We start from the raw sequence: 25792 nt of genomic DNA, 5'->3' as shown, positions 1-25792 counted from the left end.
CAGCACTACAATGGGGGGAATTTGTTAGGTTTTTGTCCAGGCGATATCACATGAACAAATCCCAGTCTCTGTAATAATAATTTTCCCGTGAACATTTTAATTTGTTTGAGCGATAAAACCTTTTGAGCACTGCATTTCAGTTCCAGTTCTAAAGGAGAGATTTTGAAGCACTGGATAGCATGTTAGAAAACTAGTGACAGCTTTTATTTAAACATTTTGTACATGTCAGCTAAAAGGCAGGACAGATGTGGAAATGGAGGACGTGTCTGCTCCCACAAATTGATTTAATGGTCATTTAAATCCTAGAATGCTGTCCAAATCCAATAGACTTCAATGGGATTTGGGGTTGAGATACACGTGTCTCCTTCAAGAAGAGACTGTTGATTTCTGTTTGTTGTGAGGATGAGCTCTTAGGCTTTGTGTTGAGTTTGTTCGTTTACACCTTTCCCCCCCAAAAATCCTGGTATGTTTATCTGTTTAAATATATATAAATTCCCTCCCTGTCCCCGCATAGAAGGCAATCTTAAAAATAAAGGAACTCAAAGCATGGATCAGGGTGAGTGGGAAGAGTAGCTTCCTGAGTCTTGCAGTGGCTTGTGAATCAGCACTCAGCACAGTCCGGCAAGGAGACAGGAGGTTGCCTAAATCCCACATAGACTAGCAGGCAGCATTCTGCATAGCTGATGCCTCCTGGAAACAAACAAACAAAAAAGTTGCAGAAGTTTGTACAGTCATACCTTGGGTTGAATGTGCTTCGGGATGAGCGTGTTCGAGTTGCGCTCCGTGGCAACCCAGAAGTAACGGAGCGTGTTACTTCCGGGTTTCACCACTTGCGCATGCACAGACGCTCAAAATGACGTCACACGCATGCGCAGAAGCGGCGAAAAGCAATGCGTGCGTGCGCAGGCGTGCCATCGCTGGTTACGTTTGCTTCTAGATGCAAACGGGGCTCCGAAACAGATCCCGTTCACATCTAGAGGTACCACTGTACATCTATCTCAGAATGTCTGTATCCGCCTCTGCCTTTAACTAAGCTCTGATCTGCACGATTGAAGGTGAGGGGTTTTCGCAAACAACAGTCTCCTGTTTCCCTCGGCTTTTGACACAAGTGCCCTTCTGTAGACAAAAGCTAACATTTTATTTTTTTTACATCTCACTGTATGCATTTGATACTGGCTCTCATATATATAAAACAACCATTCCTGGTGCATGCCAAATACTTAAAAGAAGTTCTGGAACTTCATGTAGCTCAAACTCAAGAGGTCAGGCAAACTTACCTGTGGTTACTCCTTGCCCGGCATGCCCAGACCTGAGCCCAGATACCAGGCAGGGACGTTGAATGGGGTGGGTGGGGGGAGTCCACCTACAGGAGACACATGGAAATAAATCTTCCATAAAATATACAGATCCTTCTTTTCATACGTTTCAAAATGCCAACACCCATTCAGGTTGCAGCCTTGAGAATAGAAGCGGCGGAAATTTAATCTGCCAGCCAGGCAGGGAGGCTTCTCCTGTGTGACAAACAGTTTAAATTGCACAAGCACAAACAGTGATAGATGCTCCTTTTAATTGAACATATACACATATTTTCAAGCGCGTAGGAACATAGGCAGACCATTGGTCCACCTAGCTCTAGATCTTTTACACTGACCACCAGTGGCTCTCCAGCATTTCGGACAAGGACCATTCCCAGCCCTACCTGGAATTGAACTTGAGAGCTTCTGCACGCAAGGTGGATGCTCTACCACTGAGCTGTGGCCCTTTCCCCAGAGTCTGAAGCAGGCCAGGCAGTCCATCTAGCCAGTATCTTACTGGCAGCAGCTCTTCAGGGGTCTTGCCCCATCACCTGCTACCTGATTCTCTTCTAACTGCAGATGCCAGGGACTGGACTTGGGACTATCTGCAGGCAAATCCTGTGATGTAACACCAAGCTGTGGTCCCTCCCAAGGCCTCTTGCCCTTCTGTTAGCTCTTGTCACTTCCTTCTCACTCCCTGAGTTGATCAGGGAATATATGAGAAGCACATCCCACATTTGCCCACAAACTGCAATTACACTTTCTTTCCCCTTTTGATAAAATGACAGAACAGCTGGGGGTGGGGATGTGTGGCAGGACAGGAGGGGCAGCAGAGCAAGCCACGGAGAGCAGCAGCAGGAGGCCCTCCAGGCCCGGTCCAAATTAAATGTTTTCAGGAATTCCCTATCTGCTTAGGGGCAGGTGTTACAAGCCAACCTGAATAAGAATGCCTTGCGGCACTTCCTGAAAATGAATGCAAAATCTTCCTTTTGTGACCCTACTCTCTTTTTTTGGCTATCTCCTTTTTCCAGCTGTTGAGGTCTGAGCTGCTTCAGTATTATTACTCTACTTGTCTTTCTTCCCTTTAAAAACACAGCACTCCCCCCCTCCCTCTCTCCTGTCTCTGCAAACTGGCTTTCTTGTGTGATGGCAGCTGTGCCTAGTCTAGGCCAGGATGCAGGCTCGACATAGATAAGAATTGACCCTTTCCTCTGGCAGGTGAAAGGACCAGCTTCCTTTCTGTCACTGCCCTTCCAGCATGGCTTTGCTGCTTCTGTGGGCACGTTTCATTAGAATCGCAGGCAATGGCTCAGAGGTTGGCTCCAGGGCTTTATGTTACAGATTTGGGTTTGCAAAGATGCATGTGGGTCAAGTAGACCGTACTGAGAGGTCATGAGTTACAAGGAGGTTGCAGGACAGTTAGAAATAGCCAGGTGTTCAAGTTGTGATTTGGCTAATCTTCCTCCCAAAGATTCTCCGCTTCAATACATTTTTATCATTGTTGCAGTTCAGGCTTAAACATTTTTTATTTCATTCTTTGTCATTCCTGAAGCTGTCGAGTTTTCTTTTGGACATTCTTGAGTGTTGCAATTTTTTACACTGGGTGGGGGAAAGTATATACATTTAATTGAAGCCTATCTATGGGATTTGTAGACCTCTGATTCTCAGAGAGCAAAACTGAAGTATATAAATATTACTTGACACACCCAGTGTCTTCAAGCCAAAGCAGTTGCAGAGCTAGGATATATTAGGTGCTGGAAGCTCCAAGTAATCCGCTCTTTCCTGCCTGGTTTATCCTCCATACAGCACAGAGGGAAAAGCCGTTTAGTTACAATTTATTGATGTGTTTGCATCCTTCCAGCAAACATCCACTGGGAAGTCATGAATACATCCAGCACTGCAGGAAGTTTGACATTGATATCCGGCTGCAGCTGATGAAGAGGAAGGCTGTGCGCACTGACTTGGCTAGGACAGTAAGTATTTGCTTGCCAGTGAGCAGCAGAACTGTGTGATGTCTCTGCCATTACTAGTACAGATGGAATATGTGCTCTATTTTGCCTAAGGTTGCAGGTCCAATGGTGGCATCTAGAGCACTGTCTGTTCCATCCATACTGGATCTGTTTGGATTATTGCAGCCTAAGGATGCGGACAGCCAACCACCTGCCTCCTTGACCCTTGCCCATCTTGGATTCTTGGAGCTAGCTCTAGGGGGTTGAGTGGGTGGGTCCCAGGAATGATTGATGCCTCACTGGAGAAGGGGGAAGTACCATCTGCCTTCAAGAAGGTTGCTGCTCCTCCTTAAAAGGACCTCCCTGTACCCAGAAGTGTTAAACCACTGAAAGGTCCTCTCCTTCCATGTAACTCTCGGGTTTTAAAAGTGGGTGGAATCGGAAGGGGGGTGGTCTGGGAGAGGGGATTCTCTTTGGTAGCCCCTACGTTGCAAAACCCCCTCCCCACAGAGGGGCGTCAGGCATCTTCACTGTTCAGCTTTCAGCAAATACTGAAGAGGTACCTATTAACTCTGGTTTTTTACACCTAAATTGTATATTTTTATGACCTGCACTATTTTTGTGATTGTAAGTTGTTTTGAACTGTTTCCACCCTGAGATCCTAGGGTGGATGATGGGTAATAAATAAAAAATAATAGTAATGCTAAGCCAGCCCATGGCTTAGTTGCAGCAGGACCAGGGGAGGAGCACAGTAACCATGCACGTTTCCTCATTCACACTAAGCCATGGTTTGCCTTAGCGTTACGTGCAAACGGAGTCAAGATGCATGTGAGTAATTAACCTTCACTTATGCAGGTGAACGATGACCAGAGTCCTTCCACGCTCAACCACTACGTTCACCTCCAGGAAAGGCCAATCAAGCAGACCATCACCAGGTAAAGATGAAAGGAGAATCTCCGGGTCACGGGTTCAAGCCCCACGTTGGGCAAAAGATTCCTGCATTGCAGGTGGTTGGACTAGATGACCCTCGTGGTCCCTTCCAACTCTGCAATTCTATTATTTTATGGAGTGGCAGCAGCAGCATACTTCGGGTGGCCTATGTAAAGCCAGTGCTTTTTTAAAGGGGGTACTCATGGGTACACAGTACTGGCACCTCTTTTTGTTGTTGTTAAAAAGTGTGGCACTTACTGTAACAACTTCATGGTGAGTACTGGCACCCATTTTTCTAGGAAAAAAGCACTGTGCCCCCCCAAAAAACCCCAAAGTAAAACAAAAATAGACCCAGTGCTGAGTTCTTAATTTAGGCCTTCCATATTGAACTCCCTCCAGCCTCTTGGGAGAGAGGGCCCTGGCTTAGTGGTAGAGCATGGCTTACATGCAGAAGGTCCCAGATTGAAGCCAAGCATCTCCAGGTAGGAATGGGAAAGTCTTCTGTCTGAGAATCTCGGGAGACACTGCCAGTTTCTGAACTAGATGGACCAATGGCTTTGGGCTGTTGCTTAAGAACTCTCCTTGACAGAGATCCGTTTCCTCCATACGTACCAGCCGTGACTTGCTTCCTTTCTCTATGCCAAGCTGTCTCTTGTTGTTTCTTCCAATAGGCAGGCTTTGAGTCTCCTCTTCGATACCTTCCACAACGAGGTCGATGCATTCCTAGCCGTGGAGGTGAGAGGATAGCATTGGGGTTAATGTTGTGGTTAAACATACGTTGAACTATGCATATGGCTTTGGTGTGCTGCAAACGCGTCTGTGTTGGTGAATTTTATTAGATGTAACCATTACACCTTTGGCATCTTCAAGCTATGAAATCCATCCATAAGGAAGCTTATGATAGGGAACCCAGTAACCCTCAACCACTTTCCCTGAGACACCCTGATCGCCAGTCTTCCCATCACTTTCCTCCTAGCTTGAACCATTGCCCCATGTTCTTTGAGCTACATCTCCAGTTCCTGGTCTTCTTCGGCGGCAGCAAGATAAGAAGCACGTAGCTTTGCATTTGCTTTCCCTGCACCCACTTTGGTATAAAACCCACCATATTGTTTGGCAATGAACAGTAGCGGCTGGTGGGGCAGAATAGACCCAGCTGTGTTGCGGAGCTGGCTTTCCAAAGGCTCCTGCCACTGTCGGTTAACAAGATGGAGGCTTGGCATGGTGTGGGTGCAGCAGTGGAGCCAATCTGATGTTTCTGGCACTGTGCCCACACTTTGCCAAGCTCCCTCCCACCATACCCCTCTTCCTCTTGGTAAGTGGCAGGGGCATATGGCATAGGGAAGCCAGATCAGCGTTGCTGCCCTGCTGGTCACTACTGCAATATAGCACCTGGTATGGACATCACAGGTACGTTTGAAGATACCAGATATAACAGACCATTGTATGATAGTATTTGTGAAAACACAGGCTAGGGTTAAATGACAATGCAAGTATTTTTCGACGCTGCAGTTTCCTCCAGGCCTTTCCCATTTCACTATGTTGCTCACATTGTTTCATTTCCTGCTTCAAGCTGATAAGGTGCCAGTTTGTTTTTTTACTGTTTTTGCTAGAGTGACGTTTGCTTTATAAAATAAATGCCCTGAACCTTGCTTCTCCCATCTCGTCTGACAGTCCACTGCTTGCTTGCTTTTCTTCCTCATTCCAGTCTTGAATCCTTCATGAGAGTCAAATTTCCCAACATAAGGTGAGGGCTGCCAGCCACAAGTGTGCTTGGGACTACAGCCAAGAGGCGGATCTGCATAGCAGCCTTTGCTATCAGTGCAGAAAACAAACAGGGTGTAGTGAAGTGATCCCCAGGTTCTAATCTTGAAATTGTCAGCAGCTTTTAACAGCAAGTTCCTATCTACTGTTTGTTTCGGTTTCCCTTCCCTTGCGATAAATACAGTCAAAAACATACTTGTGAAGGTAGACAAAAAAGAAACCCAAGACGTTGTGAAGGTTACATTTCTCATGACGGTAAAGGGATTCATATAGGGGTTTTTCCCCTATTTTGAAACCTCTACGTTATCGAGCACTTAATGTAGAGGTTAGAAGGTGTGTTTTAGATCTTGGGAGTAGTGAATTTAGCGAAAGGAGAGGGGTAAGCAGGAGACTTTGACAACCTTCTAAATTGCCAACACCGAGGTTGCCAGCACTTTATAATTCCAAAAAATTATCAGGGATAGTGGATTCAAGTCCTAGCTTAGCTTTGTGAACTGAGCTGAGAGTGCAGGAACGATAATATATTCAACTGAGCAGCTAGAATTGCCTTTAGACATCTCTCTTGTGTGATTGTCTGGTCCTTGCTAGTGATGAAGGTGAAGGGCTTTTTAGCAAACTGATTGGAACAAGAACTAGTTTGGTCCCTATCTGTGAAAGCACCCTCTTGCAGTCAGATCGCCATGACTGGGGGCAGAAAGTATGTGTGAGAGAGAGTGAGTGTGAGAAAGAAACCATTCTCCTCCTTTCAAGAGGTGAGTCATAACAAAGCTATCTAGGAAATCTCAGCTGAATGGAATGTAGTTCACTAGTATGTAATCTTGAGGTGTGTGATGGATCCTGAAAATAACACATCTGAGAAATGAACAAGTTACTTGATCCTGTGGTTTTTGAGCAGGGAAAAGGAAAAGCTTTCTAGGTTCCAGTAGCTAGATTACTACTCTCTGAAGATTTTGCTCCCCCTGCATGGTCCTACATTATTTCTCCCTTTCTGCACATTTGTATGGAAATGTATGTCTGTGTATGTACTACCTGCAGCAGGGGTCGGCAAGGTTTATCTTGCCTGGGCCAAATCGGTCCTGCGGAGATCCCTTTGTGGGCCGGATTGCGCACCTGCCTGCCCGTGATTTCTGGTGCCAGTGCAGACGCGATTTCTGGTGCCGCGGAAGCGAGTCCTCGCACTGCGCTGTGCTGGTTTAGCGTAGCGCACGAGCGGGCAGCTCAGTTCGGGGGCAGCTCATGGGCCGGTCAAATGACCTCCGTGGGCTGCTTCCAGCCCATGGGCCTTAGGTTGGTGACCCCTGAACTACAGTGTCAGAGGCTGAATACCAATTGCTGGGCATAATAAGGGTTGCTGCTGTCTCACATCTTGCTTGCAAGCTTCCCATTGGTATTTGTTTGGTCACTGTGACAACAGGATGCTGATCCAGCCGGGCTCCTCTTTCTGGCCCTAACCCCACTATTCCACAAGCTTTTGCTAGAGCAATTGTCAGCATGGCATCCTTCCTTCCAAATGAAAAAAATAAAAAGTTATGTGCAATGAAGCTGGAAAACTGTAGGTCCATTCTTCTACATCCTCTGTAGTGCTGACTGTTGACTCTTTTGCCCCTGCAAACCATATACTGCAGAGTCTTATCAATCCAATGGATTATAGAGCTTCATGTGCAACAAGCAACAGTGCCCCTTAGTGGCACTTCTACCTATTTGTTCCGAGGTTCCCAGGCTGAAATTACCGTATATTGTTGGAAGGAGCTGGTAATATCAAATGGCTTCATGGGTTCCAGGAAACTTGGTGTTGACATTAGGACAGTAGTTTCATCAAAGCAGGACTTTGGAATGGAATTCCAAGGTCCTGTTACTTGCACCAGTGCATTAGGACATGCTTGAACACAACAGAGTAGCTGCTTTATTTCTCCAAAACCTATTATTATTTCTCCAAAGCCAATATTAAGACGCAGAGCTGGTGGCCACGATACGGAAATGATGATGATAAAGACCCATTTGTCTTCCACTTTTATGACATTGGTTGAGTTTGGGGTAAAAGGAGCAGAAACAAGCTCTTTTGTGCTTTGTTGAGCAGCTCTCTAAGATCTGCTGGAGTTGGTAGGCTCCTTTTTATGTTCTCTTTGGTCAAACTCACACAAGGTGCTGGGATTTTACTGCAGAATAATCACCCAGTTTATGTCCAGGGAAGCCAGATTTAGTGATAAGGCAGTTAAGGAAGAGGTAGATAAATGAAGTAAATTTATGGCGGGGTTACTACTCTCATTCACCCTAGATCAGGGGTGGGGCACCTGTGCCCTCCAGATGTAGGGCTCCAACACCCATCACATCCAGCAAGCATGGCCAGTGGTCAGGGATGATGGAAGTTGTAGTCTAGCAACAGTTTGAGGGCTGCTGATTCCCACCCCATGCCCTAGAAGCTGGCTATACGCACAACTCTTTGAGGTGACACATTGTGTTTTGCTCTATGTACTGTTGCCTTGAGACATGAGACTTTCAATTCTTCATCCAGGGAGACGTCCAAGTGAAGGCAGAACGAGTGATCCAGTCTGTCATGGCCATTTGCAATGCTCTGGCTGCTGTGGAGTCCCAGGAGATCACAGCAGCCCTGAATCAACTGCCACCCTGTCCATCTCGCATGCAGCCCAAAATCCAGAAGGTAAGAAGCAGGAGCTGGTGTCAGGAAGCAGCAATATTTAATCTGAGTGCCTAAGCTAAATATGAGAGAAAGAGGAGAGTAGAATTATTTTAGCAGACTCTTCCATTTTCTAAAAAGACGTAGCTAAGAAAGGACAAAAAGTGCCCTTGTGACAACTTAGTTTTCACACTTGACACTAAAAAGCACATTTGAGATTCTCTTTTTTGCCATATGTGAATACTGTTAAGGCAAGATAGCTGTGGACAAAAATTCAGGTGTGAATTCTAGCCAGTGTAAAGTTTTTGCATTCACACTGTGCACTGACTTTGAGCACACTTGATTTAGCCTTGTGTGTTAATTTGACCTTGGACAGTTTTGTTGCTGATAACCTTGCTGCGTCCAATATGGAGTGCATATTTTAAAATGCCCTCTTTCAGTACATTCTTGGGAGCTAGATCTGCCTTAAGTGCCATTACATTGGCTGGTGCTTTCCGTTGCAGCAAAAGGTAGAGCCTTTTCTGCAGTGGATCAGCTATTTGGAACTCCCTAGGTCCTTTGTTCTTTGCGTTTAGGGAACATTCAGAGACTTTTCCCTTTTCTGAAAGATTTTTAATTACGTGGATGGATTTTCAATCAGTTTCATTTATTTATTTTAAAAAAGAAGTTCTTGAATTTCTCTTTGTTTTAATGGGCTTTGTGTGTATCTTCTGGAATTTTATTTTATTGGCGGCTTTTAAAATGTTTTTGATCGTAAGTCCATTTTTTAGCTTCTGGACAGAAGCAAGGAACACACATTTTACAATAAAGCAATAAAGTGGTTAGAATTTTCCCCAAACCTGGGAAAACGTAGCTGCTATTCCCACAGTTGGATAGCATGAATTGCTGGGAATGGAAACACATTGACATATGTTATATAAAGTGTTTGCTCAGAGTTGCTTGCATTTCAGTCTGATTTTCATAAAATATTTCTCTTCTGGTTTCTCTTTCCTGAGCAGGATCCAAAGGTTTTGGCCATGAGGGAAAACAGAGGTAATAATTTCTCTTCTCCTGTAGTTGCTATTGAATTCTGAAGGCTTTTTACTGTCCACTGCCTCCCAAGTGCACTTTTCCAATTATTATATACTGTTATTTATTGAACAAATTATCATCATCATCATCATTAGCCCTTTGAATCTTCAGCTTAGACATCTTGAGTCCCTAGAGTTGCTATTCCATTAACCAGACTTTTCAGAGCAGGGTGGTTTCCTAGTAATAATGAAAATTCAGACCTGTTTTTCAAAAATATTAAAGCCCCAACTACACTAAAGACCTTGAGGGATTGTGCTTCGGGGTCAAAGTAAACATAATGTGGGAGATCCCTGAACAGGAACCTCTGCAATGATATAAAAAAAAGTTGAAAGGAGGTGTAGAACCCTTTAGACCACGAGAGACATCCTTCCAGGCCATTTTACCAATGGAAAGTGATCCTCACCCACCCACTGACAAGCTACTGCTTGCAACACAAGGCAAAACCATACATTTGGCTATAACTTTTGATAGAATACAGATAATTGAACAAATTTTGTTGCATTGCATTCTTCATTAAATTATCTTTCCACTGGTATATAATTTTATGGCATTACTCCAAAAGAAAGTGGTGTTACAAGCCATCAAACCATGGAAATACACTTTTTCCAAAATGTTTCCACAGTTTTGGCCACTAGTGTAGAGACCTGTATGTTTTGGCCTGTGTGGCAAATGGTAGCTTTTGAGTTTTGTCCCGAGAAGAGGAAAGGGGCTTGTATCTGTAGACGACCCCCAAGATCTTTCCACATCTGAAATTCTATTATCTGTGCTTGTCTTCTGGTATCCCTATCTTAATGGAGACGAAGGAACTTCAGGAGTAAAGGAATAAACTTTAGGATAGACGTGAGATTAAGTAACTTGAGTAGGAGCTACAAAGTGATGCATGCTGACTTCATCTGCAGTGCCTGTAGCCCTGCCAGTTGTACACCTGAGCTTTATAAATGTTTGTTTATAATCATTTATATACATGTATGTATAATTTATAGTTTATTATTTAGATTTGTACTTCAGTCTAAATGCATTATTAAGGTGGCATAAAGTAAAAAAATAAAAAATAAAATGTTATTAAAATGAAATGTCACAAACACATATACACCAATATTTATTTGCCAAGTTAATCCAAATTCTGCTGCAAGAAAAACCAATTTCAGTAACCTGTATAAATTATGGTAATTAAGCAGCCTTTTAAAAAAAGCAAATCTCTTGCCAGTGTAGCTGCAAAGGGAGTCATGTATGGATGGATGCATGCATGCAGTCATGTAGAAGCCTGTGGGTAGGCTGAGCAGGATTTTATGATGACCAGGAGGCAGGGCCTCAATGCCTTGCAATAATAATAATAATAATAATAATAATAATAATAATAATAATAATAATAATTATTATTATTATTATTATTATTATTATTATTATTATTTATACCCCACCCATCCGGCTGGGTTTCCTCAGCCACTCTGGGTGGCTCCCAACAGAACACTAAAAACAGAATAGAACTTCAAACATTAAAAACTTCCCTAATAGCTGCTTGCTCATTTCAGATTAATAGAAGCAGAGTAAATTACACAAAATAAGCAAATTTATGGAGCTATCTTAATATGTATAACCCACACAGGACTTTTCCTGGTGCCAAATGCTGGTTTCTTTTTGGAAAAGCTGCAGACTATGACAGCCCTGCAGAGAGGGAACTATAGGAGTCATAGGGAATTTCCAGAAAGGGTTAGCAACTTTGAAGGTTGGAACTTGGCAGGCCTTCCTGTTGTCAGAGGGTCTGCCAAGCATATTTGCTCTGTGGGGGCATATTTATGAGTTTTCAAAGTGCTTCTGTCAATTCCCCCCCCCTTACAGAGAAGATTGTGGAAGCTTTGACGGCCTCCATCTTGGATCTGGTGGGGCTCTACTGCAACACATTCAATGCCGACTTCCAGACCGCGATTCATGGGAACCGAAAACATTGCCTCTCCCAAGAGGCCCGGCTTCTCTCCTGCCCCCTCTCCTTCACCGTCTATGCCACTCACCGCATACCCATAACCTGGGCAGCAAGGTAAGCAGCGACGTCTTTTCTCTGGCACCAGGGAAGGACCATCTGACACTTTGCGTTAGATCTTGGGATCAAGTGTGTGTACATATATAGCAGCCATAGTGGGGGCATTGTACGTATTTGGATCAGGACTGTAGAGCTGTGCAAAGGTGCAACTCCATTTTCCTGATTTATACACAGATATCCCTGAAGTTTCTGCTTCCACAGCACACAGGTGGTTATTATCCAATGGAGCACCTCTGAACTAGTTGTGTCACCCTGGTCAGAAACACATATCGACCTGGCAGGTTCACACATCACAGTAAGCCAAGCTATGATGGGACAGTGCAATCTGTTGGCTCCTAGGGAGGAAATTTTGGCTGTTTTGCTCTTCCATAGTCCTTTTCACTCAGCACGGTGTGGCAGCTAAACCAAGGTTTGGCTTAGTGTGTCATTGGAACCTGAGATTGTGGTTAAGCTTTACAGCACGTGGTTAAGGGGGAGAGAGCTTTAACTATGACAACACACTAAACCAAACCTTGGCTTAGCTGCTGAGCTAAAAAGACAAGCAAAGAGCAAAGCAACTGTCCCGTCCTCCATGGGAGCTCACACATTCATCCTAAGTCATGGCTTGGGCTCAGTATTACGTGTGAACACAGCCATGCTGTTTATCTTAACCATTTCATGACTTCCTGGTTATATTTCTGATTCCGTTTGGCTGCCCGAGGTCACCATCAGTGGGGAGAAATTGTTTCAACCTTTACTGGCTAAATGAAGCCAATTTGCCATTTAAATCCAAGTTGCCGTAAGATCAGCTTCATGGATTCAGTGTCGGATATTCCTGGCCCCTTGCTCCCACAATTCTGACAAGTCCTTAGAAATCAGGCTGGTAGGGATTTAAGCAAACACAACATTTTGTACTCAACGCATTTCCCCCTCAGAAGAATGAGGCTGGCTAGCTGAGGTCAGAAGACTAGAGGAAAGCTTGCATATAAGGGAGTTGGCTGATCTGACTCTTGTTCAGGGCTGTTTTTGGAGGCTCCCTGGAATGCTCTGGGAGAATCCTTTGGTCTCGGCACCCCGCCTCCCTGGCTCGGTCCTACAGACAGTGACAGATGGCTGCTTCTCAGCCTGGGCTCTTGCCCCTTCAGCCAATGACTGAGTGGAAGGGAATCGCTTAATGGATATAGGGACAATAGGAAGTCTGGGCAGGGAGGGGACATTCCTTTGTAAGCAGCCTTTTGCTTGTGTGTTTGTGTTTCTCTAAAGGCACGGAGGCAGTGCCTGGGAGGTGCCCCTTGGTAATCCACATCCCCAGCAGCAGACACATGCAAGTGGGGGGGGGGGAGGGTCGGGGTTGGGGAAGTGATGGCAACATTAGCCGCCGCCCCTCCAGGGACCTCTTGCCTTTGTACCATCCTTAATGTATTCCAGTGAGTGACTCTGAACAAAGGCAGTAGCCTGGGAAATCCAGGCCTGTCTTGACCTTCGTTGCCCCTCAGCCCTCCCTGCATCATCGCTTGACACCTGTCACATGGCCGGTCCTTCTGACAAGAGCGCCATGTGATGGCATTCTCCGTGGCGTATGTCAATCCAGCTGGCTGGGAAGGAAGTTGGGAGAGTGTCTCTGAAAAGAGCACAGCCTGAGGAAAAGACTCTAGGCTTGGCTTGTTGGGGTGTGTGTGTGACAACTGCCACCTTCGAGCCCCCTCTCCCTCAGTCAACAGCTGGAAATGGATTGAGTTCTGCCGTTGAGTAGCCAAAAGGGTTTCTGCTCAAATTTGGGTCCGGTTTGTGGGAGTTAAGTCAGGGTTAAGAAACCGTCTGATTTGAAATTGCAACCCTGCCTGCGACCTTGGAGGATAGGCTGTTGATGGCTACTAACCACAGTAGCTGTTTTCTACCTCTGCTGTCAGAGGCTGTGGGGCTCTGAATACTAGATGCTGGAATTTGTAGGTGGAGAGAGTGCTGCTGCAATTGGGTCCTGTTTGCAGACTTCCCTTGGGCTTCTGGTTGACCACTGTGAGAACAGGATGCTAACCTAGGTAGGCCTCTGGCCTGGTCCAGCAAGCTTTTCTTATGTCCAGAGTTTTAAGAAGAACATGGTTGGCACAACCCTCTTTTCATAGCCCTATTGTTGCTTGTTGTCACGGGGAAGGGGCGCCTAGAATCAGTCTGTGGACACAGGGCATTGACTCTAAGCTTGTAAATGTATAGGTGTATAGAAATCTAATGATTTCTGCTGTGGCAAAAACATAGTTAGAAGAGGAAGTTATTAATTAGCCATTGTTTTATTTTAGTATTTTAACGTTTTAATGACTGTTCTTTTTGAAGACCGCCCTGGAAAGGTGGAAAAACACAAAAAATAATTCAACCATTTCACTCAAGCATCTTAGTAAGCTATGTAAGTGAAGCTGACAGTATTTTGAACAGTGGGTTAAAATACCAGCATTTTTGCCTTGTGTCTGTCTGCTGGGCATATTTTATATCTGTGCAATGCAGCAAGAACAAGAATATTTCTGGCATGTGGGAAATAAGCATGACACTCGGTAATGTACATGTTGACTATTGTTTTATAACATTTGGTGTTATAAAAGGTCCTTGCCCCAAGTGGCATACAATCTAGAAAGCAACGCCAGAATAACAGCAGAGGAAGGAAAGGGGAGTGGAGGTAAACAGGGGAAAGAACATGTGAATATTGCAGTTGCAATACTGAATAGGGTATTGAGGATTCAAGGATTGCATCAAGGAGGTTCATGGGAAAATGTCTTTATGTTTTGAATATCCTCCAAGGCTCTTTCCAACCCCAAGGCTCAAAGGTGGTTAACTGTAGACTGAAACGCAAACATAAAATGTCCTGTAAAAATGCTGCTGAAACAAACAAAGCAGCACAGATTGTAACCCTGTCCCAGTCTCTCTCCATCTCCCCAGCCCCTCAAATTGAGCTGAAATAAAAGATCTAGCAAGGCTTCTGGCCTTGATGAGTCTCAAGGGGCAGACGAGAAGTTTTGTAGTTGGGGGTCATCTACTGAGTCAGGATGCCTCTAATCGAATGGACAAGATTTGTGCCTATCAACCAGACTTGAACCATCTGGGGTTTGCCTGCCATTCATTCATTCTCCTTTGTGTGAGGGCTGGGGGGGAGCCGGGGAGGACTAGGTAGGGCTGTTCCAAGCTTGAGATTAAAACAGATTCTCACCAGTGACTCAGCTGCTGAGTTTGAAATAAATCAAGTCAAAGTATTTATTTCATGGGTTCCTCCTGTTTGCTATTCGACTGCAGCTAAGAACTGTAGCAGGCTGCTTCCTCCCAGCCCCTGCCTCCAGTCTTTCGGAGATCAAGGCCTTTTCTTTCTGCTCTGCGAGATAACAAAAATTTACCCATCTCTCCCCGCCTTTTTTTTTACAGCTATGAAGATTTCTATCTCTCCTGCTCACTCAGCCATGGTGGCAAAGAGCTCTGCAGCCCCTTGCAAACCCGAAAAGCTCATGTGTACAAGTACCTCTTCCATCTCATCATCTGGGACCAGCAGTAAGGCACCTCCCCACCTGCCCTTCCCTGTCTGTGTTGAGAAGGGTATAAAGGAAAGGGTGGGAAAGCGGCTGGGGAAGGGCGATCTCATGTGTTTTTAATGCAAGTTGATAAAGGAGGTGGATGAGAATTAACTCTCCTCTGCTTGTAGCTACATAGCTTTGCAGGCAAAAAAGTCCCAGTTTCAATCTAGAGTGAAGAAGCAGTGTAGGGCGAAGGGGGTTCTTAATCTATTGCTTACTTTTAATTTCTCTGCTCTACATCAGCCTACCCTACCTCACAAGGCTTCAAGCCCTATGGTAAAGGTAAAGGGACCCCTGACCATTAGGCTCTTCTCGCTTTATTGGCCGAGGAAGCCGGCGTACAGCTTCCGGGTCATGTGGCCAGTATGACTAAGCCGCTTCTGGCGAACCAGAGCAACGCACGGAAACACCGTTTACCTTCCCACCAGAGCAGTACCTATTTATCTACTTGCACTTTGACGTGCTTTCAAACTGCTAGGTTGGCAGGAGCAGGGACTGAGCAACGGGAGCTCACCCCGTTGCGGGGATTTGAACCGCTGACCTTCTGATTGGCAAGTCCTAGGCTCTGTGGTTTAACCCACAGCACCACCCACGTCCCTCAAGCCCTATGAGGAAGACATAATATGTGTGTGTGTTTGAATGGAGTGAAGTATGGCCCACAGGTCCCCCATCCCTGCTGTAAAGCAACACGTGTATTATAAATTAGTAATGTAAAACAGTGATCCCTAAAAAGCATGCAGCAGCTATCAGCAGTAAAGCAGGGCTACCACTCTGTGTGGTTGTGTATGTGTAGTTTGGCCTTCCCGTCTTACAGTGCTGGTTTTGCAAGGTGCATCTCCTGGCAAACGCTGTAATGTCTGAAGAGGAGAGATGCAGGTCCATAAGGCAGCAAAGGGACAAGTGACAGGCACATGCCAGGGAACTAGGACTGCCTGTGGCTTTTGGCGCATGTCCACTGGGTCTCCTCTTCGATCTTCACTGGGGCTTCCTGGGGAGACAGATAGTGGGAAAGCAGCCAGCTCGTCTGCTGTGTAAAGCGTGACTTGGTCCCTCACTTCTTTTGTGACTCCACAGAATCGGCCCCGCATGCCTGGACAATTCCCTCCCACAGGCAGAAGTTTGAATCTGAGAACCTGGCAAAATAACTTCCGATGGGTGTAGGATTGCAGAGGAGTAGGAGCGGGTGTCATCTCCGAAGACCTCGTTGCTATACACAGTGCAGTTGCTGGAGGGGAAGGGAACTTGATCCTAAAATAGCCTGGGCAGCAGGAAGGCTGCTGGCCATCCCCCTCTCCACTGAGGTCCAGTAACATTTGACGTTTTTTCTAGGCCAGCAAGAGGAGATGGGGGTGGAGGTGGGAAATAGATAATTTTAGAAGCTGCCTGTCCTGCAGAAGGACGCACAGTGAAGCTACATGGAGAGTGTTGCCTCAGCTCCGCTCAGTGTGAGTGCTTTATTCAGTGGATAAGCCCCAGGATGAGAACAGCCCAAATGAGGAGCCTGCCATGTAGCAGTTTTCCAGCTGGCCCTTAGCTGCACAAAGGGCTTTCAGGCATGTGCAGCACCCTTCGACTGCCTCTGGGCGGGTATCAGGCCACGCTGATCTGGCACACTCCCCAGCTTTGCTAACACTACGGGATCGGCTCAGGGGACTGGCTGGTGGTCCTTCCTGTTAAGATGGCTGAATAGGAAGGGGAAACCCCCTTGGACAAGGTTAGTGCTCATGTACCTCCCCCAGCTCCTCCCAGGAAAGCTCCAGATGGAAATGGGCAATGCAGGGCGCTTGCACTCCCTCTTGCAACCGGAGACGTTCTTGCACAGCTTCTTCTGAAGCCGGCCTCACTGTATCTCCAAAGCCTGCTTTTTTAAAAACAAAACCCCCCACAGCACAACCCTGGAGCATATGAAATGTTTAATAAAGCATTTCTGAACACATGCAGTGTGTCATTTCCTCAGCATTTAATAATGAGCATGTCAGTTATTTGAGGGGGAAGCCTTTTGGAAAGAAGGTGTTTTCCTAATCTTTATACAGCACCGAGAAAACCTTGGGTATTTTATTAAGAGTAGTGGTAGTTGTGGGTGATTAATGTATGACTTCCAAACATGCTTGAGCCCCAATATCACTCATTCTAAGAGTGGCAAGCCTGTGTGGTTCACTAGCCAGATGCTTGGATTTTTTAAGCTGGGTCACCTTGCTTCAACTCCCTGTTCAGTCATGGACTTGAGTAATCCTAATCAAGTTACTACCTGTAAAGCTAAAATAGTGATTTGTGAGAACAAATAAGGGGGCCTTCACTGTAACGGTCCTGCCCTTTATGATGAGCTAGAACAACCTCCTTCAACCTGGTGTCTCTCTTCGAGGTGAGTCTGGTGGCATCAGGTTGGGGAAGGCTGAACTAGAATATCTGGGTGGAGGGGTGTGAAGGAAGATGAGCACATTTGTTTCAAGGACTCTTGGGAAGCAGCTTTTAATCTCTGTATACAGGCAGTGGCTTGAAGTTATGAATTTTAGGACTCTATAACAGATATCTGCCGACTCAGGTACCTACCCTTGGTCATAAATATACATATCAGTATATTTAAGATGTGGCATCTCCTTCATTAGAGGCTCTTAAGCAGAGGCTTGGTGGCAACCTATCCGAGATGTGTAGGAGCTGATTTCCAGCATCAACAGTGGGTTGAAGTGGATCACCCTTTCAACTTTATGATTCTATGCAATGTCTAGGGAGGAAAGTCTGCACCCTAACACTGAACATGTTTGTAGTGTCATGGTGTGTCCTGGCGTGTTCTCGTCCAGTGGGATGCGGGTGGTGCTGTGGTCTAAACCACTGAGCCTCTTGGTCTTGCCAATCAGAAGATTGGCGGTTCAAATCCCTGTGACAGGGTCAGCTCCCGTTGCTCTGTCCCAGCTCCTGCCAACCTAGCAGCTTGAAAGCATGCCAGTGCAAGTAGATAAATAGGTACCGCTCTGGTGGGAAGGTGAATGGCGTTTCCGTGTGCTCTGGCTTCCATAACAGTGTGTGGACAAATGCCGACTCCCTCGACCTGAAAGTGAGATGAGTATCACACCCCATAGTCACCTTTGACTGGATTTAAACGTCCAGGGGTCCTTTACCTTTTTACCTTTTAGTTCCTGTCCTTTCACTGAACTGCTGCTTCTCAATGATCCCTGATCACCACTTTGTAATTTTTCCGTCTGTATCTCTGATCTTCAAGAAGGGAGGTCTTCGGCTCTGCTTATCTTTCCCCTTTTCCCTTTGTTCCGATGAGAAGGACCAGCCTACTTCTTTCTCCTGCCAGGAGTGACTTGAGCCAGAAGCTTATGTGTCATGCAGTGCATTTTTTTTTTTATTTCCATTGCTGCATAGCAGGGGTTCAGACGCTGAGCATTAGAGCAGTGATAGTCTTTCAACATGACCTATTTCTCCTTTGGCTGCAGCTACAGTCTGAAGCTTCTCCAGAGGAATAATAATAATATGAGCTTGGGTGGTGGTTGTGCTGTGTATGTCCTGGACGTGTATCCTACTTTCCTTCCTTGCTGCATTTTTGTGGGGAGAAATGAAATGCAGAAATACAACACATATAGGCTAAGCCACACAACTAGAGAAAAGTTAGAGATGGACGAGAAAAGAGCAGGAGGAGGATTTGTTACAGCCGAAGCCTGTAGGGCAAGTTGCGTAGTTTGAGCTGGTCCTCTGCAAAGTGGTGGATCCCCTCCTATGCCAGTGGATGCCCTGATGGTTAAAAAGGGGGATTAGGGCACCAGTGGGCCCTTCTGAGGCATTGGGGTTTGCCCAACCAGATGAGGACCCCACATGCTGATACTCAGCCTCCTATAGGACATGGAATCATAGAATTGCAGAGTTTGAAGGGACCCTAAGGGTCATCTAGTCCAACCCCCTGCAATGCAGGAATCTTTTGCCCAACGTGGGGCTCGAAGCCACGACCTGAGATTAAGAGTCTCATGCTCTTCTGACTGAGCTATACTGCAGATTTAAAGCAGGCTTAATAGTAATTTCCTTTCTCTGGGCAATCCTGGGATTTTTCTGCACCCTCCCCAAACGATATCCCTTGAGATGCAGTTTGTTGGACATAACGTTCATTGAAATCCAGTTGTTTGGTGTCTTAAAACTGTGCTTCATTTTTCCCACCTTCCCACTCTTGACTGCCTCAGAGCCTTGAGGTGTTGCTTATCTTTGAAACCCAGACCGCAAAAATGAATGTTGATGGCTGCACGCTAGGCCCGGTGTCCCTATAGCTGTAGGATTAAGGCAGTAGAAACAGGTTTCCTTTTGGAAAAGAGATAACAAAATGACACATTTACACAAGTCGCGCTCTCTGTGTATGTTTCATTTATGTACGGTATGTGTGAGTGTGCATGCACACACACACGGATCCAATTCTGAGCAGTGATTTATTGTGTTTGTCATACATTTGGATGCTTTGCATTTTTATTTTTATTTTTTGCAACTGGGCCTTGAATTCAAATGCAATTGAGGGAAAGGAGGAAAGAAGCACAGGCTGAAAGCTGGCTGAAGTGCACAACCTTCCTACAGGGTGAAACAAGGTCTTATGTGGCCGAATCTTAGTGAGTGCTGGATTTATGCCAGGAAGACACTGATTCAGCCGCTGACGTTTGGCACTGTCTTTCAGTGTCAGCTCAGAACCAGTCAAATAGAAACCATCGTCACTTACCTCACAGCAAATGGCATAATTCCACCCCCCCTCCCTGAAGACTTTGTGTACTAACCATGCAGCAGCACAGCCTTCTCCAGCCTGATGCTCTACAGATGTTTTGGGGCTGCAACTCCCAGTAGCCCCAGCAAGTACATGTGCAATACATCTGGAAGGTTGGTGAAGGCTGTGCTGTAGTGTAAGTTGTTTTATGAGATAGTTGCTTCTTCGAGGGAAATGGATGTTAAGCCGTCGTTCTTGCTCATTGGATTCTACTTCTTCCAGAATCTGCTTCCCGGTCCAAGTGAATCGCCTCCCGCGAGAGACTCTCCTGACAGCCACGCTCTATGCCATTCCAATCCCGCCTCCCGGGAGTTCTTCCGAGACCAACAAGCAGCGCCGTGTCCCAGAGGTTTTGGGCTGGGTCACCACACCGCTCTTCAACTTCCGGCAGTACGTGTGCCTGCTTCTGTGTGGGAGAGTAGCTCGGGAGAGAATAAGCAGTGTAGCTTTCTGGGACATCTGTTTGGGATGAATTCCAAAGGGGCAGGCTGTGTCAGCCCGTTAGATCAAATGCAAAATAAGAGTCTTTTGTCAACTAGAGGCTACTTCATCAGTTGCATGAAGCGTTGTCCTCAGCTGACAAGGGACATATGCACACATATCCAGATATGCTGGTGCAAGTGGGGGAAATGGCACATGGTGAGGCCAAAATGGTGCAAAAGTCCCTGAACTGCAACAGGCACGGTCTGGCATTACTGAGCAAGGCATGAGATGATCACAGTGGTCATCTAACAACAGCGGTAGCTTCCTAGTCAGTCTTCCTAGTCAATTTCTGTTCTATTCCAATTGCACATGTGTAGCGTAGTGGGAGAGGAAACCCTGGCCTTGATTAAGTCTTCAGTAAATAGAATCAGATTTGCAGATCATAAGTGACCCAGGGGATGGAATAGAGTTGTGGGCTATTACATGCTTGGTGCTTAAGGTCACTCTGTTGCTAATAGCCCCTTTTAAGAAAAAAGCAACTGCTCAGGAAAGCAGGCCAGCAAAAGGGTCTTGAGTGATCATGTGAGCAGGATCATATAGTGGCTAGAGAGAGAGAAATTCAGGAGCTGACCCGCCCTAATTTGTAGAGAGAGGTCCTAAGAGGAGAAATTCAGGGTTCGTCAGTCCAACCATCTTCTTCCAGACAGTGGTAATGTTGCTAAGGAATGGAGTGTGGTAACAGAAAGCAACCCCAATGTTCTGTGGGGTGATTTGTTTTGATAATTGGTTTTTTGTTGGCACTGCTTTTGCTAACTGGGTCTTCTTAACTACTACTAGAGCCTGAATCTGGTGCTAATGTCTGTTTTTTTCTGCGTGTGCATCCGTGCAGGGTCCTGACCTGTGGACGGAAGCTCCTGGGTTTGTGGCCAGCGACTCAAGACCCATCTAGTGCCAGGTCAAGTGCTCCCAACTTCAACCAGCCTGACAGTGTTATTCTGCAGGTGAGTCTCTTCCTTGGGCTCTGCCACCACACACAGACAACCCTAATGTACTTTGTTTGTGGCTCTTATTGTTTGCCTCTTGAGAGTGGGGATCCAGCACTAGTCTCTGAAAGGTTTAGCTTAAGGTCTTATTCCACTATGTGCTGAACTTAGTATCAGGATAGGGCTGTATTGATTTATGCACCTATCCAAGCAATGGCAAAATAATTGGGGCTAGTATTAGTCCCAATTAGTATTAGTCCCAATCCACTGAGAGTGGCACAATATTGAGAGTGGCACATAAAAGATTGAGAAGGGGAATAGACTCAGTACATAGGGGTAGGAGTAGTGCCAGGAATCTCACTGTTTTCTGAGCAGGGGGAGACAGGCACTCCACCATTGGAAAAGCTGTTTTTAAGGCGATGGCATTGCAGGAGATTGCTATGGGGAGTCAGTAGCCTTGCTGGTATAAGTTTTTAATGTTTGATATTTTATTGTGTTTTTAATATTCTGTTGGGAGCCACCCAGAGTGGCTGGGGAAACCCAGCCAGATGGGCAGGGTATAAATATATTTATTATTATTATTATTATTATTATTATTATTATTATTATTAATTCTCTGTTGAAGGGAGGGTTCCTGTACTGAAGCACTACGGCAATGGCAACTCAGCCTTACATATTTAAAACAACATATAATCCTTTGAAAACATTCATAAAATGGTACAAACATGAAGGAAGAAGGCACATCTTATTAACTGTGGTGCAATGGCCACTTCAACTCACAGTTGTGAGTTGCTGCTAGGGGGATAAATGACACTTTCTCACTAGCCAGGGTGGATGGTGGTGGAATAAATGGCATTTTCCTAATAGCTACTGTGAATAACATTGGATTCCTTGCTACAACTACTTATTTGTTGTATATTAATTCATTGTGCAAATATTTGAAGTAAATTATAAACTGTGCAATTCTGTGATAAGACAATTCTCTGAAAAGGCTTGGATTACAGTTTTTGGTTGATCTGGTAAAAATTGGGATAGGGAGAACTTTTCTCCGAATAAGCCTAGTGCTTAGATGTATGAGATTGTCTTCTAGTAAATTCTAACCCCAAAATGATTATGCCAGTCTTTAAGGTGCTACAGGACTTTTTGTTGTAAAGGGAAAAGTGACTGAAAGGTGACTTGTGGAGGCCTGATTTTGCATGGGCTGTAGTCCTAACAATGTCTACTCAGAAGTAAGTTCAATTGAATTCAGTGGGGCTTAAGATTGCAACCTGATACTGTCATTTTGGGCACCTCTGTCTCTCTGGGCCTTGGCACCCTGAAAATCCTTGAGCTAAGGAGTTGCAGTAGATTTGTGACCCAAAGCACTTGCCTAGTCCCAACACAAGCATAGCATTCTCTATTTTTCTTTCTTTCTTGGATTCATCTATTATATCTGTCTCTCCTCTGGCTTCAATGTCTCTCCCCTCCCACTCCTTTTTGCTCATTTCTGTCTTCTTTTCCCCTCCCCTCCCCTCCCCTGCACTTGCTAATATCCTTTTGGCTTTGAAGCTAGATGGCAGGACCCCAAGCCTGCTTCTTAGGGTGTGGACAGAAGGAATGGAGGGAGAGGCCGGTGCCGATGAAGTGGAGATTTGGCAGTGGGAGGGGGTGGGGAGCTGGATCCAGCTGGGCTGGGTCTGGAGAGGTTCTCCCCTGGGTCATATCGTGTGCACTATCCTCCTTCCCTGCTGATTTTAAGCGAGCAGAAGGATTATTACTAAGCATCCAAACCAGGCCCTGCTGGAGCTTCAATTACTTCCCTTCCCTAGCCTCCCTTCCCTTCTGTTGCAGTTCTCCGACCTGCTTGTATGGGACTGATTTCTTTGGCACGCAACCAAACGACTGGTTTTTCTTTTCCAAAGCCACTTACAAACCCATCGAGTTTTGTTTATTTATTCATTTTAAACTCAAGCTGTTGCCGGTAATCCCCTAAACGCTGCTGCTGCTGCTGCTGCTGCTGCTGCTGCTGCTGCTGCTGCTGCTGAGGACCATTGAGTAAATGATGCACATTGCCGGTGGCGCCATTGCATCCCATCCCATTGTGGCTTTTCCAGTCCAAAGCTGGGTGTGGTTGCAACTTTCTAAGGCTCAAGAAAGACTGAGCTCATTTTCCATCTTTCCTTTTGAAAGATTTCAAGGAAATGTCCTGTTAAACTCATCCATGGCTCCAAACCTTGATACACTATAGGCTTATATAGGGCTTCTCCAAGCAATTTGGAGGTCAGCAAATTGCTGCCACTCTAAAGCATGGACAGTGAGTATCTAATTCAAGAAGGGGTTGGACCGCAACTCCTATCCTCCCTGGCTACACTGGCTGGGTCTGATGGGAGTTGCAGTCCTGCACTACATGGAGAGTACAGGCTCCTCACTTCCAGTCTAATGCCTGTGCTGTCTGCCTAAAAGAAGCCAGGGATAGTGCATGCCTTGTGGTGGCTCTTGGTGTCTCATGGCATCCAAAAGAAGGAAGGTTAAACGAAAGGACCAGCTCTGTGCATTTGGGTGTTTAATCCAGAGCCAAACACATAATCTGATCATTCCACCCAGAGTCCAGATTGGTTTGGGCACACCAGTATTCAGCTGAATTTGGAAGTTTCGGGATAGTGTGGTGAGTCACAACCTGAGCACATGGTGTTTGGTGGAACAGCCAGATGATTCAGTATTTGCCACTTCCCCAGTGACCTAGATGTGGCCAGGCTAAAGGGGTGTGTGATTTGGCCTTAAACCCCGGTCAGTTCCGCTTCCTGATCTGCTCTTTGGCGTTCTTGCCCAGAAAGAATCCCTATGAAGCTTAGTTTCACAGCACCCTCGCAGCTTTTCTACAGCCCCATACACATTCCAACCTCTTTGTTGCAGGAACATTGTTTAGAGCTACAAGGAAAACCTGCTAAAGCATCCAAACGGAAAGGAAAGCATGTGAGAATTGAAACAGCCAACAGGGTGGTCTGGAATTCAATATGGGCATCAGCTGCCCAAATGGCAATGCATGGTGCTTTTACATGGCTGCCACTATCAAGTAGTGCCCCAGAAGAACAGGGCTCCAGTATTCACTAGGTGGCAAGGTACGGTCAGTTGTACAGTGTATCCTGTGACTTGGGGGAATGTGCAGGTCTGCATACACATTACACCCTGCAAAAGGGTGAATGCATGGCCCCCCCACAGTAGTTCTGAATGGTGTGGACAGAAAAATGGAAAGAGAAAACATACTGCTTTCATTACAATAAAAATATGACTACACAAATGTCTTCATAATTTCTTGGCTGGTTGGTAGGTCTGTCCATTCCACAGATGTGTGTATGGAGCTGGGACCGCAGTGGACTCATTATTATGTCTGCTTTTCTTACTTCTGTGCAATGTGTCATATTCTGTGTGATGAATAATAGGATGCTCAGGTGCAGGACTCCATTTCAGGCTACTTCCATGTGCTGATAGTGGGATAAGGCATCCCCGGTATCAATCTGCCCTTTCAGGGTGGCAGTAAGTATGTGCTTAAAAGGCCGTTCTTGTCTCCCTACCTTTCCCAGATTGACTTCCCCAGTTCAGCATTTGAAGTCAAGTTTACCAGTCCACCGGCAGCCGATTTCAGTCCCCAGTACAACTTCAACAGCCTCTTTGAGGGAGACCAGCGGAAGCTGAAGGAGGTGATGCAGAAGGAATCGCTTTATTGGTGAGAGGATGGAGAGTGTGCTTGGGCGCATTGTTGTATCAGGGGAGAGATTCTTGGTCACTGACACTTTTTGATGGCCCTGAGTTGAACATCTCAGAGGGGTAATAGGCAGGGATCCCTCCAGATACCACTTTCTGAGGCCAGCGCTCAAAGTACTTTCTACATAGTCTGCTCTGTAATCATGCCCAGGCATGCAGTCTTCTTCCAAACTTGTTCAGCATATGTTTCTCTGCTAGCAATGTACTTTCATGACTACTGACCGCCTTGCTGGGTACTGAGACTATCATCTAAATAAATCTGTTTCCTCCATAAATAGTCTCCAACTGGCAGAGGTGGTTTCGATCTAAACACAAATAAGAATAGAAGGGAATCTAACACTAATAGGCAATCATCTCACAGTCTTTCTTGTTCCTATTCAACTTGATGAAAAGATTGTGGAGAAAGGTCTATGGATTAATGTTCAAGGAAATACTGTAGATAAGGAAGGATTTCAAATACTTCCATTATAGCCTTGAACAAGTTATTTGGTTTCTAGTTTAGAATCTGCTCAGTGAGGGGCAGCCTGCCCCCACAGTTTATTCTATTTTTTTAAAGTTTTGTTTAATTGACCCTGAAAATGGCCCCATGAGACATTTTACAGCACTATGAAATGTACAGTTAAAAACCAGGTAGCATTGAAACACAAGTAGAAAACAGCTATAAAACTGGAGGCTGGATCCACAGTAATGCTGTTCTCATC

The 25792-nt window shown here is 45.6% G+C and overlaps 1 protein-coding gene and 1 long non-coding RNA gene across 4 annotated transcripts in view; both read left to right on the top strand.

Annotated features, from left to right (window-relative positions):
* Nucleotides 1–25792, top strand: part of LOC310764401 — a 468487-nt gene that overhangs the window by 192790 nt on the left and 249905 nt on the right. The gene's annotated exons all lie outside the window — the stretch shown is intronic.
* PIK3C2B (phosphatidylinositol-4-phosphate 3-kinase catalytic subunit type 2 beta) overlaps nt 1–25792 on the top strand; it is an 86416-nt gene that overhangs the window by 38488 nt on the left and 22136 nt on the right. For all 3 annotated transcript variants that reach the window (XM_083618106.1, XM_083618107.1, XM_083618108.1), the window contains 10 exons: nt 3157–3268; nt 4100–4179; nt 4846–4909; nt 8448–8594; nt 9569–9602; nt 11481–11676; nt 15061–15183; nt 20167–20334; nt 21257–21368; nt 24911–25053. In XM_083618106.1, coding sequence (XP_083474232.1) covers nt 3157–3268; nt 4100–4179; nt 4846–4909; nt 8448–8594; nt 9569–9602; nt 11481–11676; nt 15061–15183; nt 20167–20334; nt 21257–21368; nt 24911–25053 — 1179 coding nt within the window. The remainder of the gene's footprint in view (nt 1–3156; nt 3269–4099; nt 4180–4845; nt 4910–8447; nt 8595–9568; nt 9603–11480; nt 11677–15060; nt 15184–20166; nt 20335–21256; nt 21369–24910; nt 25054–25792) is intronic.

Source organism: Podarcis filfolensis, assembly GCF_964270895.1.
Source record: "Podarcis filfolensis genome assembly, chromosome: 6".
NCBI lineage: Eukaryota > Metazoa > Chordata > Lepidosauria > Squamata > Lacertidae > Podarcis > Podarcis filfolensis.
The sequence above is the reverse complement of the archived record's forward strand: the minus strand, read 5'-3'. Positions and strand labels throughout refer to the sequence as shown.